The 15,881-nt window shown below is 37.9% G+C and overlaps 1 protein-coding gene across 1 annotated transcript in view; it reads right to left on the minus strand.

Moving 5' to 3' along the window:
- Positions 1-15,881, minus strand: part of col27a1b (collagen, type XXVII, alpha 1b) — a 120,767-nt gene that overhangs the window by 94,459 nt on the left and 10,427 nt on the right. The window contains exons 3-4 of the mRNA XM_017691028.2: positions 13,132-14,435; positions 3,511-3,564 (exon numbers count right to left, since the gene is read on the minus strand). Of these exons, the coding sequence (XP_017546517.1) occupies positions 3,511-3,564; positions 13,132-14,435 (1,358 nt within the window). The remainder of the gene's footprint in view (positions 1-3,510; positions 3,565-13,131; positions 14,436-15,881) is intronic.

Raw genomic sequence — 15,881 nt, forward strand, 5'->3', positions numbered from 1 at the left:
AAGTTTGAGAATGTTGTATTATATCAAAAATTTATCAAACCTTTCTTATCGCTCTATCAAGGAAAAGTTATATTGCGATAATTATTGTTATCGTTTTATCGCCCAGCCCTAGCTGAGGTAATTACTCAAAAAAGTAATCCATTACAAATCACTTCTCCCTAACTGTAATGGGATTACTTATTACAACCTCCATTTTGGAAATACAAGTTTCACTTCCAATAACAGTGACATAATAAAAGTAGGCATAAAATTATAAGCGCAAAACTTAATTTGAGTACTTTGGGCCTGCTAGCAGACTCTGGCCATTTAAAGGTTTAAAATCAATATGGTGTTTAACAGGGTGCCAGTGGAGTTGGCAAAGGAAAGGGGTGATTTGTTTTATGGAAGGTGTTCTGGTAATGATGTGGGCAGCTGAGCTGGACCAGTTGAAGTTTATGGAGGAGCTCAAGAGGGAGATCAGAGAGGACAATAATCAATGCAGGATGTAATCAGGGCATGTATGAGAATGGCAGTGCTGTTAGATGTAAGAGTCGGACATAAACATATTACATAAGAGGAAATATGCAGACTGAATGATATTATTGATGTGTGCTTCGAAGTATAATGTGCCCAGACACTTAACCTGGGAGGAAGGAGGAACTATGGAGTTATCAAGAAACCTTGAGTTAATTTCCAGTAATCAGTCAGAGTGGAATTAGGCCTGGTAGACAGGTAGACCTGGATGTCATGTCCATAGCAGTGGAACTGAATTTCCTGAAAATATGGTCAGGAGATAGAAGAATACTAAAAAGAAGTGGGTCCAAAATAGAGCCATGGGGTACAACACTTTACCTCTAAATTTAACATTTAAATACCAAGCAGGACCTTTGATCCAGTGCATGTCACACTAATAAGTGAAGATATATGAAGTGGTCCAAAAGACCACATCTCAGTAAAGTATATCCACACACCAGCCACAATAGCTACTTGTACAAATGCTTTGCTCAATAGCTAGCTACTTCTTATGTTAATATTAGACTATGGGACCTTATTTACTCTTTCTTTACTCTTACTTCTTCTTTATGTGTAGGCTGGGTATCAAAACTTCAGGTCTCTACTTCTTGATTAGGCTGTAATCTGTGGCGGTCAGTAAATATACCCACTGCAACACCTCACAGCAAATCCTAGTTTAAGCCACCCCCACTTTTGTTTTGCAAATTAAATGACAGTAATGAAAAAGGTCAGAATTCCCCACAAAGTAAACAATATAGGTCTTGAATAAAAACATTTTAATATTACTCAGGCCAAGTTTGTGAAATGTCAGGCTAGATTTCTTACAGAATCAGATGGGATTCATTCTTTTTTTTTTTACTTTGTCAGCCAGTCTAGCCAAAAGTAACAGCCCAGTACCAATACTGGATCAAATCAGTGGTACGTAAGCATCAGTGCTGCTTCTTCTGTCAGCACCCATTTTCAGGGCTTTAGAGGTCCTTAAATTTAACCAATACTCTTTGCATCAGAAAATGGAATGTACAATGTTCTTATACACTCTCACCCACTGGCTTATGGTCCTGGATCCCCAAAGCCCCTTGCTAGGTTCTCTGAGCTGCTAAAGAGCAGGCGAACGCCACCAAGGCTGTAAATGCCTTTAATAAGACGGCTACAAAGGCCTCTTTCTTTAGTTCTACAGATTGGGTTCCCACAGTGCAGTCCTTAGAGGCCCTGCTAAAGGGCAGCCTACAACAGGTATCTCACACAACCTTTAGACTTACACACAGGAAAGCCTCTTTGAACTCCTGAGAAATTAATGTGTTTGCCTACTCTATTCTATTCAGCAGTTACACAGATCGAGTCTATAAGAATGTACAATTGAGACTACTCTTCATATATTTAATCTGTAGTCATAACATCCAATTATAGTGGTATTCATTTTTCAGCATCAGCCTCATCAACTACACTTAACATCATTGCTTTCATTAGTTAGTGCGTCCACCCTTTGCCTTTATAATAGCTTCCACTCCTTCAAGGAGATCTCCTTCAGTTGTAAATCTGCAGTGGTATTTTTCCACACCTCAAAAGTTCAGCCGTAGAAGTTTGCTGCATTTTCTGTTTCTCTCCAAGTATTCCCAAACATTCAATGATGTTGAGGTCTGGACTCTGGGTGGCAGTCCATTGCTCTGTGTTGTCTTCTCGCAGTCAAAGATAGACAGAAACACCAGTAGAGTTTTTTTCTCCAAATCTAAAGCAAAAGTGGAGCTTGATTTTCTGGCATTTCTAAAAAAGTGAAAGCTTTAGACACCGGTGGTCTACTTGGTCTTGCAAAGTCCCTGTTTCATGTCTTTAAATGATTTTCTAAACTTCAATTTTGTAAGGTTTCATTTATTTTTTCTTTCACAATTTTCTTCCATATGCAAATGGATTATCTTACACCTCATTTCCTCAGAAATACCTCCTGAAAAAGGAATACACTGAAATTAAAAGCCATTCTGACTGAAAATTAAATAAATGAAGGGTGGTCTCTGACTTTTGCCCAGTGCTGAAGGTTAATGTAACAAGGTTTTTTTCCAAATAATACTGGGTTTGGGATAGTTCATCATGAAATGTTCACACACTATTTAAGGACAGTTGGAATGTGAAAAACAATATAAAAAAGAAAGTCTGCTGTTATCTGGATTAGAAGACTACAGAGTACAGCCTTTCTCTTATCCCAATCTCTGCTGATTCTCTAATACAAACATTTTCTGCAGCACAAGTGGAGATAGATTTGGATTTGCCAGAGTTCTGCTTTCTGATGGCAAGCATTCAGTTTCAACTGGCATTCCATGACCCTATTAGTCAAAGGAAAATGGCCTTGAGAAAACAGCAACGGCTGAGTCAAAAGAGCTTATGAAAAGTCTAAATGACTTCATAACAAATATGTTTCTTTCTCTGGAAGAATCTGTAATCATGTCTTTCAAGTCTCTTACAGATGAAGTAAGCATTATGGACAAGAAAATACATTTCACAGAATACGAGAAATTATTTACTGATCTTCTGCAACACATTCCTCAGGTACAAAAGGGAATCTCCAAGGCAATAAAATAAGGTAATTTCCAACAAAGAGAAAATAAAAGTCCAAGTCAGACATAATATAATGTCTGCTTTTCTAATAGGTATAAAATATTGATTTATAGAACTATGACTGTTTAACAGTGTTCTCACTAAGTCTGAGTCAGTCTTCCAAGGAAACAGGACGATTACTCAAACCAAATAATGACACTAACCTTTGGGACTTGCTAAGCAAGGTGTTGATTTTAGCTTGATCAGTGTCAGAAACCACTTAGAGGGTTTTAAAATGCCAACTTCATCACCTTTTAAATCTGCCTTGGCAACTGTACTCTAATCATCATAGCGCCCCAAGAAATACCAAGTCGACAAAACCATTTACTTAATCGGACTAATTAGTTGGGGCATGTTGATAGAACATTGAGAATATGTGTCCCTGGGGCAGAGCTGGGAAACACACATCAGCAGGAGTTCTTTAAGACTTACCCGGGGCCCTCGTTTCCCTGGTAATCCTGGCTTGCCAGGAGGCCCTGGAGGTCCCTGAAACAGAGAAGGAGAATAATGTGATGAGGAGTAAGACCATTTAGTGTTGTATGTCTACCTGCTGACATTCAATAAAGCCTCCAACATCACAGTAATCCCTGCAATGGGATAAAAGCAATGAACCATATCCAGCGAGGAGCTGCTTCCAAGCTGCTATTGGCTACACTCTTAAAATTAAATGTGCCAAAAAAGGTTCAGTGGAGCAACGCCACAGGAGAACCTTTCAATTGACGGTTCTTTAAAAAAACAATTTTTGGAGATCAGATGTGTGAATGCGAAGAACCTCCACATTTTTATATCAATTAAAAAGTTTTCTTAGAACCACATGTCTAAACCAAGAACCTTTCAGGAACCTTTATTTTCAATATTAAATAACTGTGCCAAAAAGGCTTCTTTGGAGCAAGCCCATAAAAAACATCTCTCGGATCTCTGCAGAGCAATGGATGGATATTAAAATAATTCTTTTTTGTAGAAGAATGTAAAATCTCCACATAATGTTAATGTTCTATAATAATTAAAGTGTTTCCCTAGAACCACCATGCCAGGAAAACACTTATGAATTTTTATTTTTAATAGTAAATTCCTGTAGGGATCCAATAGAAGAACCTTTTGAACAATGCAGCTTTGAAGGTGAGACGTGTGTGAGGAACCTTTTTTACAGTTTAAACTTATTATTAGAATAATATATTAGAATTATATACCAATTAAAGGTGTGTTCAAGTCAAGAACCACTGAGGCATTTTATTTTTAAGAGTGTACTTTCTGGCTCAAAAGGTTATAACATCATGCATCAGCCTATGGATCTGTCCATATGTCAACACTCAGGACAAAACAAATGAATTCTAGCAACAAGCACATGTGAAACAGGCCTTTCAAGCTGCATAATATACATTGCTTTTTGAACACTAGTACACAAGAGGTGGAACTGTCTTTAGACCAAGTCATTGGTAGATTTAACACATTGCTACATACAGCCAACATGTGACGTCCTTTGTATCCAGTAAAATGAGCACAAACCACTTAAGTTTTACTGAAGTCTGACTCATTTTACTGGCACAAAATCTCTGCGCAGGCTCCAGGCATAGGCACCCTTGTTAATTATGGGCATCATCTAGCTTTAAACCAATTACACACATGGATTAACTGAGCACTGAGGGGTCACATTTAACAAGAGGTCACCTTTCAAACACCAAGCGGTTGGTTTGGTCTAAAGGCTGGTGTTTTGTTTTCATTTCCTCTGTTAGAAAAGATACAAAAAAGCAGGGGAGAGATTACACTCCGGGCTAACGGCACCTGAACGCCACATTGCTGGCTTTAGTGAAGTTTCAGCTGAATTATTTTCCTGCAGTCCTGATACTTTAAGCAGAGTGAGACATAATGGTGAATGTCTAACTGGAGTGAATGTACATGCAGTTGTGGATAATGTGTGCGACTGTGAAGTTGTAAAGACATGTTTCTTTTAGGCAATGTCCTATAAGGCTCTGAAATGTATATCTTTCTTCTAGAGATGGTACGATAACACTTTTTCTTTTCTTTCCACAATTTCCCTCCGGGATCGATAAAGTTCTATCTATCTTCTCTCTAATATTATCAGGCAGATACCGACCTAATATGGTTTCCTTCAAAACTAGTAAGCTCTAAAATGAGGTAATTTTAATCAAAGTACTTCATTTAAGATGAGCATCTAAAAGTTGGCTATCATACCCAACCAAACCAGTCAATCTACTAGTCCACAGAGAGAAATATACAACTAACATCATCACCTCACATAGCTTTTATACAGCACTGACTGTGTGCAAATTCCAAGTGATAAAATGAAAATGAACATCTGTGATTTTTGAAGCTCAGCTGCTTTTAACTGACTTATAACGATTGAACTTTAATGACCTTTTTCTGCCAATTTTAGTGCACAATTTCTATTTACTTGCTAAGTTTTACCATATTCCAAAAAAGCATAAAAGATAAAATAAGCAATAACACAGGCAATATAAAGTAAGTAAATGAACAGTAATTGTGCATTAAAATGTGCAGAAGCATGTTCTCTGTAGAGGATGTCTTAATTTTTTTCACTTAGAAAATGAACAAAACATGTAATTTGACCAAGACCCCCAAACTTTTGCATAGGACTGTAGCTACTGTGAGTGTGTGCTATTTCAGACTAGATTTGTTACAGGATTGGACTTGGATTCCTTCTTTTTTTCACTCTGATATATATGATTCAGCATTTTCTGCTGATCATCAGCACAAAACTGATGTCTGCTATGTGTGCCATCTCTACTTTCATGTCACCTGCAGAACAAAACAATACCTGGAAACATTTCTTAACACCTGTGGCACTAGCAAGACTCTGGTGCACATGTGCACATATCCACCCAAAGAGATTGGAGAAAGTTTACAGTGTTCACAGATTTTCTGGTTTCCGTTTGGGTTTAAAACAATTCCCTCAGATACACTACAAAGTAGAAGCCTATAAAAGATTTCAGGCACATTTTCATAAAGTCTTAAATGCACACATGCTACATGAATGGAAAGATTGACTTCCTTGTAAGTCTTTAACAAATACTATATAAAGCATGTGTAGGCCAGTTTCCACAGAAAGCTTAGAGCTACTCTAAAAAATGCTTGGATATGCTGCAGGTTTGCTTAACAAACTCCATGTAGTAGGATCTGCAGAGAGGAGAGAGAGAGAGAGAGAGAGAGAGAGAGAGAGAGAGAGAACAGCCCCTCAGAGCCCCCAACCTCTTCCACGTGGCACATTTCCTCTCTAGAGTTAAAGAACAGCATTATGAGATCTCTCTCTCTCCATAAAAGAATGCAGAGATTAGGGCAGAAGGAAACGGAGCCTAAAGTAGCCACTTCTTCTGAGCTTCTTTTTCCTGCAGTGGTATGTGCTCAATGTTATATGTATGTGCGAGTCATACTGACAAGAACATTTGGCCTAACATGCCTACAGTTCACACAGTAGGATGAGATACTTTCACCAGAGGTGGCAGAAGAACACAAGTCCCTTACTTACATAAAAGTACTACTAATTTAGTAAAAGAAAAAAAAAATTCAAGTAAAAGTTGAAAGTTGACTTTTTTACTGAAGAAGTAGTATAAAAGTGCATGATCATAAATGTATTTACAGTAAATCAAATTCTTTTTATTGAGGGTTGGAAGTACACAACCAGAACAGTCTTATCCACAAAAATCCACTTGTCTAGAGTGTGCAAACATGCTTATATGTTTGGCTTCCTTTACAATAATTTGGGATGGACATTGTTGGAACCTCTACCAAAAAAAAGAAGCTTTTTATTTTAGCAGCCAATACTGAACATCAGACCAAATAATTTGTTTAAATAAGGCCAGGACCAGAGTGGGACTCGTTTTCAAAACAGGAGTTAAACACACACAAAATCCACCTATGCAATGTCACTTCATCAATCTATAGGCAACTCCTAACACCAGTGCAGTCATCATCCTGCATATTCTAACACTTCCATCCTGATGCACAACAATAGCAACCAATCAGAAAGCTGGACTCACACAAACACATCCAACACTGCGGCACCTTCCCCATAAAGCATGCGTTTACTCACTACAGACACAACATCTGACCAGAGACGATGACTACACTAAGTTAAAAGCAGACAACTGAGATTTACACAAAATTAAACCTAGAAAGTTAAAGATGTACAAATTACAACCTAATAATTACCAAAGTCAAAAACACAAATTACTGCCACAGCGGGTAACTAATTTTTAAAAACCAAAACCTAATCATTTTAAATAAAAACACATTGCCACGGTGTGGATGAAACATGTTTATTGTCTGTTTATGTCTTACCTATGAGGACTCGATGCACTAACTTCAGCTTTAACTAATCATCTAATCTCTATCCACTGTACGAGTCTCCATTACAGTCAGTAAAGTGGGACTGTAACACTTCCAATGGGGCTGCTGGTTTAACCCCTAAATTACTACATATACACTTGGATGTAACATTTACAGTTTGAGTGTCCTTGTGCTGTAAGTTTATTCAGTAGCTCACAGTAACCGGCCAAAAACACTACAGGCCCACCGGGAGTCCTCCCAATCATCCACTCCAGTATTGAGCAAGGCCATAAAAGCAGTTTTTTTCAGACACGGTGTTTCCTCAAACGTCTGTGTTGAGTGCTAGCTCAACACCGTCACCTTCTGCAGATTCTATTGTCTTATGTCAAACTAATGTAACAAGCCTGTTTTAAAACAGCCTCCTCATGGATTTGTTAAATTCTTACACCAACATACTTAATTTAACAAAATTAACTCGAGGAGAGTTTTGGAAATGAATTAACAAACAAATATAGCTACTTACTGTAGTATTTTAACTGTTTATTGTATTAGTGCTTTTCAGAGAGAATAAATATTTACTGCCCAGATGAAAAGCTTTTTAATTCTAATTTTGCAAGTACCTAAAACCTTTGCACAGTACAGAATGTGAATATATATATACACACACACAAACTGTGCTGTGGCAAGCAGAGAGCATGACACAGTGTAGTCATCATGATTCCCTTTATTATATTATTTAGTGCCACCAGGTACAAATCTATCTGCTTTTCTTAGAAACTGACTCAAACTTAAAGTAAACCCTCAGGTATCAATTAGAGTTCTGAGATCCACCCTGTGGTGTGCCCTGTTGGACAGCTGATAGTGCTCATAAAGGCTATGAGGCACTCAACGGTCTCAGGACAGCTATAATTTACAAACTTAGTGTAAGCTTATGGGAGAACAAGCTTTTACAGCATTATACACCCTGTCCTATAAAAGTCAAATTCTCTTGTGTTTCTTTCTTAAAGGGTTTCACAGCCTGAAATGTACCCCATGGCAATGTTATGAGTACAGAGAGTAACAAGAGTTAGAGTATATATGTGGTGGGATAGGCTGTGCAACATCAGGTGGTCATCATGGCTCACAAAGCTCCCTGACCCTCTGCCCAATGACCTAAGCATTTAACAATGGGAAAATGAGTGTAAGTATTCTATAGCCAGAAACAGCACCAGCCCGCATTGCCCATTTTTCAAAGGATTACATAAATGGGCTGAGAACCAAGACCACCAAATGTTCAGACACACCACCGATGACACTGCTGGAGTTTCCATCCATTCCAGGACTGCTGTTTTCATCCAGACAAGCATTTTTCGACTCCTTAAAACCATGATTAATGCATGGTATTAAAGACTGAACGAGTAAACAAAACCGAATGAACACACGCTGCATCAATGTTTTGCTCTACTCAGCACTTAATATGATCCAAAAAAGAAAATATCAGAGTTAGAGTGCTCCATGGAGTCTGGGAGCACATGGCCATGGCCAATAACTCACATTTAACAGGTTCTTAAAAATAAGCAAAGTGCTAGGTCTGCCATCTGGCTACCATAAGACACAGTTTGGGTAGGAAAAAATGATCTTCATACCACTGTCGGTGTTCTGTCACATGTTGGACATAGCTTGTTATAGTTTTGAAAACTGTTTCAACATTTTGCACTGTAAGAGAAATTCAATATTTGAACATTTAACGGTCATACACTTTCAAGAGTAACTGCAACAACAGGTGTTCGACATTTAGCTGGTCATTTTATGAGCATGAAGGGAGAAACCCTACAGCTCTATGTAAACTTGTAGGATTTAAGGCTTCTTTTCATCCGCACTTATTAAGTGTCCAGTACAATGTATAAGCCCTTTTCCAAAAACACTGTGCAAAATGTTCATAAAAAACAGAATGCAATGATGTGCAAATCATTTAAGCCCTATATTTATTTGAAAGTACAATAAAGAAAACATTAAATATTTAATATATGTCCATTTTGAATTGTTTGAACATGTTTTAAAGGAGTTAGAGGACAAGGGCAACAAAAGACTGGTACATTTGTGTAAGGCTAAAAAAAAACACCTTGTAGAATGTCTCACAACTAACTAACTAGATTAATTGACAACAGTTCAGTAACAAGACTAGGTATAAAAAGAGCATCACAGAGAGGCTGAGTCTTTCAAAAGTAAAGATGAGGAGGGGTTCACCACTCTAAAAGACTGCAAAGGCAAATAGTGCAATTCATGAATAATGTTTCTCAATGTAAAATAGAAAAGAATTTGTGGATTTGTGCATCATCTACAGTATGTAATACCATTAAGACATTCTGAGAATCTGAAGAAATCTCTGCATGCAAGGGACAAGACAGAAAAACTATATTGGATGACTGTGATCTTCAGGTCTTCAGGTAGCACTGCATTAAAAACAGACATAATTCTGCAGTGGAAATCACTGCATGGGCTCAGGAACACTTCTGAAAACCACTGTCTGTCCACACAGTTCATAGCTGCATCTACAAATGCAAGTTAAAGCTCTACCATGCAAACCATATATAAACAGGATACAGAAACGCCACTGACTTCTATGGGCCTGAGCTCATTTAAGATGGACTGGGTCGAAGCGAAAGGAGTCCTCTGGTGTGATATTTTTTTATTTTTATTTTTTGGAAATCATGGATGTCTCGTCCTCCGCGTTAAAGAGAAGAGGGACCAGCTTGTTATCAGTGGTCAGTGCAGCATATGTGATGGTATGAGGTGCATTAGTGCACACGGTATGAGTGACTTGCACATCTTTGAAGGCACCATTAATGCTGAACAAAACTTAAGTTTTGGAGCTGCCATCCAGATGACGTCTTTATCAGGGAAGGCCTTGATTATTTCAGCAAGACAATGGCAAACTGCATTCTGTACACAACAGCATAGCTCTTTAGTAAGAACTGCTGAGCAGCTGAAATCCTATAATAAGCAAGAATAGGAAAACATTTTAACTTTCAAAACTAAAGCAACTTGTCTTCTCAGTTCCCAAATGCTTACAGAGTTTTTTCAAAAGAAGAGGTGATGCAACACATCAAATTCATCAAAAAATAACATTTCTCAATTTCAACATTTGATATGTTGTCTTTGTACTCTTTTCAATTAAATATATTATTTAAATGATTTACTCATTATTGCATTGTTCTTATTTACATTTTGCACAGCATCAATTTTTTTGGAAGGAAAATTACACGGATTTTTCAAAACTTCTCCATAATTCTATTATACATATAGATATACACAGACATACACATAGTCATTTAAAGTGTTTTGATGTGAAATGCTCCATTTCCAAGTCAGAATTCGTCATAGTGGTGATGATAGGAACAAGACAACAAAGTATTTAACGTCCTCACATAATGTTATTACATAAAATGGCTATGGATACTTTGCCTGATGCCCGAGACATTGTTTTGCAATAGTTTCACAACATGTTTTTGGCTTCAAACTCATTTACGAAAACACATTCATAGTAGAATTCATAGTTTACCACCACTGTAAAGAAGTCATTGTAGTTTTTCCTACAATGAACCATTTCACAGCAAACCAGTCTGAATGACTTTATTTACATCTCAGGACTTGAACTATGCAGAAATATGTTTTTAAAAAATAAAAAAAATCAGTGAAACTTCCCTTTAAAGTCAGCCAAAACATCATCCGAATGAACTCAGAGATTAAATACACTCAACAAAATAATATTGTCAAGGAATTAGCTATCAGTATAACATAACAAATAAGGGATACACAGTGATATTAGATTCATATTGATGTATGAGGATATTTGTTTTTAAAAATGTATCAACACTGTGTGTTTATTTTAGACCAATTTTTCTAATCATCATTTCATGAAGTATTTACTGTACTACAGAGTAGCTTCATGTTTATGCAACTCTGTGCTACTGTGCTAAAATACCTTTTTTTTTTCATTTTACTGCAATTTTAAACTTCTACATATAAAGGTTTCAATTGTCTGTTATGGTAATCCCATCCCATGGTAATCCTGGTAGATTTAGTCCCAATTTCTACATTTTATAAATATTCATGTATTGGCACTGCCAGATCTGCACAAAAGAAATGTCAGATATTGGCATCGGCTCACATTTCACTTACTGGTGAATCCTTTGTAGATAAAAGTAGTTGTCAGGCCTGTCAATAAAACAATGTCATACTAAAACTACTGCAGAATAAAATTAAAATGTACAATATACATATAGAATTTTATAAGGCATAGTGGTTTCTGGAAACTAAAATGCCAGTCTGTAATTTTAATTTCATTTTTATTCAATAGAAGCATGCTTGTAATTAAACTTTGAGCAAGGATCTATGCAGACATAGCTAGAAAGGCACATTTATTGGTCAGGACTTCAAGAGCTGAAGAGATTAACCAACAGCATAATTACGAAGTGACACAGAAATCAACCAATCATATTTTGTTTTACAACAGGCGACCAATTGTATGTGAATAAACAACACTTTAGGCCTTCTGGAAGTCTTAGATACATCAGCGACAGCGATTATGAGTGGCAGCATAATAAGTGGATTGTTAGGAATGGAAAACAGCAGCGGCATCTCTTTTCCAGGGCTGTCTACTGAAAGAATGACTGTGAAACTGCTCCAAGATAAAAGATATGCTAACGTGCCCATCATAAGCTCCAAGGAAAAATGGAATTGAAAAAAACAGAATCTTTTAAAAATGTCAAATGTCTGTGTGTAATCTAGAGCTGCCAAAAAGTGTTCATGCAAATCACCATTAGTTTATTGCTAACAAGCTACTACAATCCAATAGTAGCTTGATAGCTGGACATTTTTGGAATTTAGTATTTTCATAAAGGGTGTTTTGACATTTATGGCCTGAACTAAAGGCCTAGCTCAAAAGTCATGGTACGCCACTGGAGTTTTAGCACCTTAAAATCAGTAACAGCCACAGAATTTTCATACCTATCAGATCCTAATATCACAGCACTTGTGTTCCAAGAGTTAACCAATGGCTGAAAACAAAGATTTTATTTTTGGAAGTTGGTTTGCTAATGTCTTCACTCTCAATGGTTTAATGCTACCTCCTTTTCTTCTACCTTTGACCCTGTCCTAAATCCACTCCATTCTCTTAGAACTGTTAGTTTCTCTCTGAAAAAAATCTGTCGCCTGGACGCCAATCCCCCAGCAAAGACATTCAAAGGCTGACAAAGACTTTCTATGTGCCAGACTACTTCTAACCAGAATGCTAAAAAAAAGAAACTTCATAGCACGCACTGCTGTCTGGGGAAAACTTTTCCTTTCATTCTGAGGAACAAATGAGACGAAAGAATACATCTACATTTTAAAAATCAATCAACTGACTAAGCACTTGGAAAAGGGTTAGAAATTGGGATTGGGAACAGAACAAAACAGGCTTAACTGCTGACACACATTCCAAAATATGGCCATCTAGGAAGAATTTTACTCAGCTCAACAGAAATGGTTTCAAAATGAGTTAATATATATATATAATAGCTCCTCATATAATGAATATGATGCTTCCATGAGGCTGAAGACTTTAACTGGCAAGGAATACGAGCTATAAGATGTCTTTCATACATGCATGCTTGTGTAGTGTGGTTGTCTTAAATGAAAACCAAATGTATTCAATAATTTATGCTAAGGCCATTTGTTACATTTGTGTTAATGTAATTTCTAAAGCTGTTTATCATAATATCTTACCGGTGGTCCTGGTTCTCCTTTCAATCCAGGTGGACCAGCCAGGAGGGAAAACTGTGTTGGCTCCAGGTCGAAGGTTTGAAAACCATCAGTGGCAGCAGGAGTGACAGGGACAAACGAGGTGTGCTTGGAAGACAGAAAGGTGGTCGCCTCTGGCACAGATCTCTTCACAACTACAGTGGTAACCTGCCTCTTTAAGGAAGGCAAAAGGCTGTAACTGCTAGAAGGCCTTAGTTTGGTGGCTGCAGAAGGAGGAACACTTGGCCTTGTTCTGGTTGGCCTGGCTGACACAGACATGCTGTTCCCTTTGGATTTCTGGGATTTATTAGTTATCTCATGACCGTTCTTGTTGGGGATGCTTGGTTGAGTAGGTTTGGGAAGTGTTGGTGACCCACTGGTCCTAAGAGGGACAGTAACGGTGGATGTTTTGGCCAGTACCGGAAGTTGTAGAGTTGGTTTGGCTGTCCTCGGAGGCACTGTTCCTTGTACAGCCAGGGACAAGGAACCAGACCGTAATGTTGTTAGGATGGAAGAGTTAAGACCTCCATGGCTTTCAGAGTTAGTCCTCATCTTACCTTGTGTTAGTGACAGACTAGGGGTAAAACCTTTGTTGATTAGCTCAGTTACGGCAACAGGTGTCCGAACGGTGATGGAGATATTAGGATCCAAGGGTAACAGTGGTAAAATGGGCGGAAGATTTGGTCGATAGGTGTCAGCTTCCCTGCACTGTTTTTTAATGTACTTACAATAGTTGTGAGCTGCCTTAGCAGAAGGATGAATGTCAAACTGGCAGATTGCTCCTTCAAACTGCACTGAGTTGTGGCTCATTTTGCCCAAAAGAAAGGAGCCTTCTGGATCCAGAGTTTCTTCATTTTTTAAATGCAAATTTGCATGTACACTTGTCTTCCCACAAGAAGTATATAAAGTAACCCTTTGAGGTTGGACGTCCAAAGCCAGGTTGTGCCACTGGCCATTGTGGATGTCATAATCAAAATTTACAGAGTTCTTTTGGCCCACATAGACTACAATTTTCCCAGGGATGAACTGCACCCCTAGCTGCAGTCTCTTCCTCCTTGACACGACAGTAAAGAGGAAGGCATTGTTTATGCGATGTGAGCAAACACTGAGGATGAGGGTGAACTCTGTGCCCAGAGCAAGTGGCACCACAGAGCTCACAGGCACTTCAATTCGTGCCCGCTGTGTAAGGATGACTCCTGACTTGAAGGGGATGACGCCCTGTGGAGTGGAGCGTGTCCCAGTGGTAGGTTTCTTCCCAACCAGACCCAGCTTCTGGAGGATGTCCACATCTGGGGGTAAAAAAAAAAAAAAAAAAAACAAAAAAAAAAACAGAAGGGGCCAGACATTACATTAAAAACCTGAAAGATTTATATAGCATAACACTCCAATCACTGTGCCAAATCAATTGTGAAAGAATTGCAGCTGCAGTATACATATATGGACTCACAAGCCCTTGAAAGTAAAGTAATGGTTCTTTGCTTGGGCATCTGGTTCCAAGATTTGTTTTATTGGTATATAGCCTTTATACTATGTAGAAGTTCTTTACAGTTCAAACACATCTTTTACAAGAAGGACCATCTATCTAAAGCCTCTCTCTTTTAACCAAATGAGCTTCCTCTACGGCATGTAGAGCCCAAAAAAATATTTTACAAATTTGAATACTCATTGGTATTTCCAAACACATTCTCATATGCTTTTTTTTAAATACCCTTAAAAACAATCATATCTACACTGCATAATTAACCATAATTTTAAGTATGTCTGTTTGCAGCTCAAAATATATCCGTCTGAAGCCCAGCTGCTCATGCACCAATTGTTGCTGTCAGTCTAGTTTTAGTTAATTATTTTATTTATTTTATTTATATACTAGTTCAGCCAGTCGAGCGCAGTCACAGACAAAATACAAAGAGTGAAGTGGAGGATTAAAGAGCTTCTGGAACTCCAGGCCCATCTAAAAGTGAGGAGCACCACCCTAGAAGTGGGCAGGTACACCACTCAGCTAGTGCAACCTGATTTCCTAGACCAAACTCAGAAGACAGAGGCTGCAAGTCAACAGGACAGCTGATCATTTCCATATACCATAATGCGACTCTTGGACCTCTGCCTGAATGGACACTGCTTACAGCGGCTAAAGTGAAATTTATCCTTATGGCAGTCTGGTAGCACCCCTGACAGTGGCAACTCTGGTGCCCTCCCCTTGGTTGCCCTCACCAAAGCTTAGTGGTGCTTGGATAAATATCACTATTCTTGCATGATTAAAATTTGTAATTTAGGCTCCAATTTTTGTGGCTGGAAAAAAGACAGAGCTTCAAATAATAAATAAAGTACTTGAGTTATCTGGGCCAGATGTAACTGCATAATTCTAATGAATCTTTTTGGCACCTTTACTTTCAAAAGTGTAGCTAATGACCAATACAAAAAAGCATTAATTAATGAGTGTGTCACTTTCACACCAAAGGTATTTCAATGAGATTTACACATTCACAAGGACAGACTAGGCTCCCTAATAAGCTTATTTGGGAGAACATAAGTGTCTGAAATATATCTACTTTATTCACAGCATTTGTTTTACAATGCTGCAATAAAATGTATCAAGACGAATCCCACATGTTCTCAACAGCAAAAAATACATTTAAATGTGAGACACCAAGACTTATATCTAGAACAGTTTTTGAGACAGTGCTATGCCATATGCAGGGAGAAAGCAATAATATGTTTGTTCTTACTTTCCCAGC

Source organism: Pygocentrus nattereri, chromosome 20 (genome assembly GCF_015220715.1).
Source record: "Pygocentrus nattereri isolate fPygNat1 chromosome 20, fPygNat1.pri, whole genome shotgun sequence".
Taxonomy (NCBI): domain Eukaryota; kingdom Metazoa; phylum Chordata; class Actinopteri; order Characiformes; family Serrasalmidae; genus Pygocentrus; species Pygocentrus nattereri.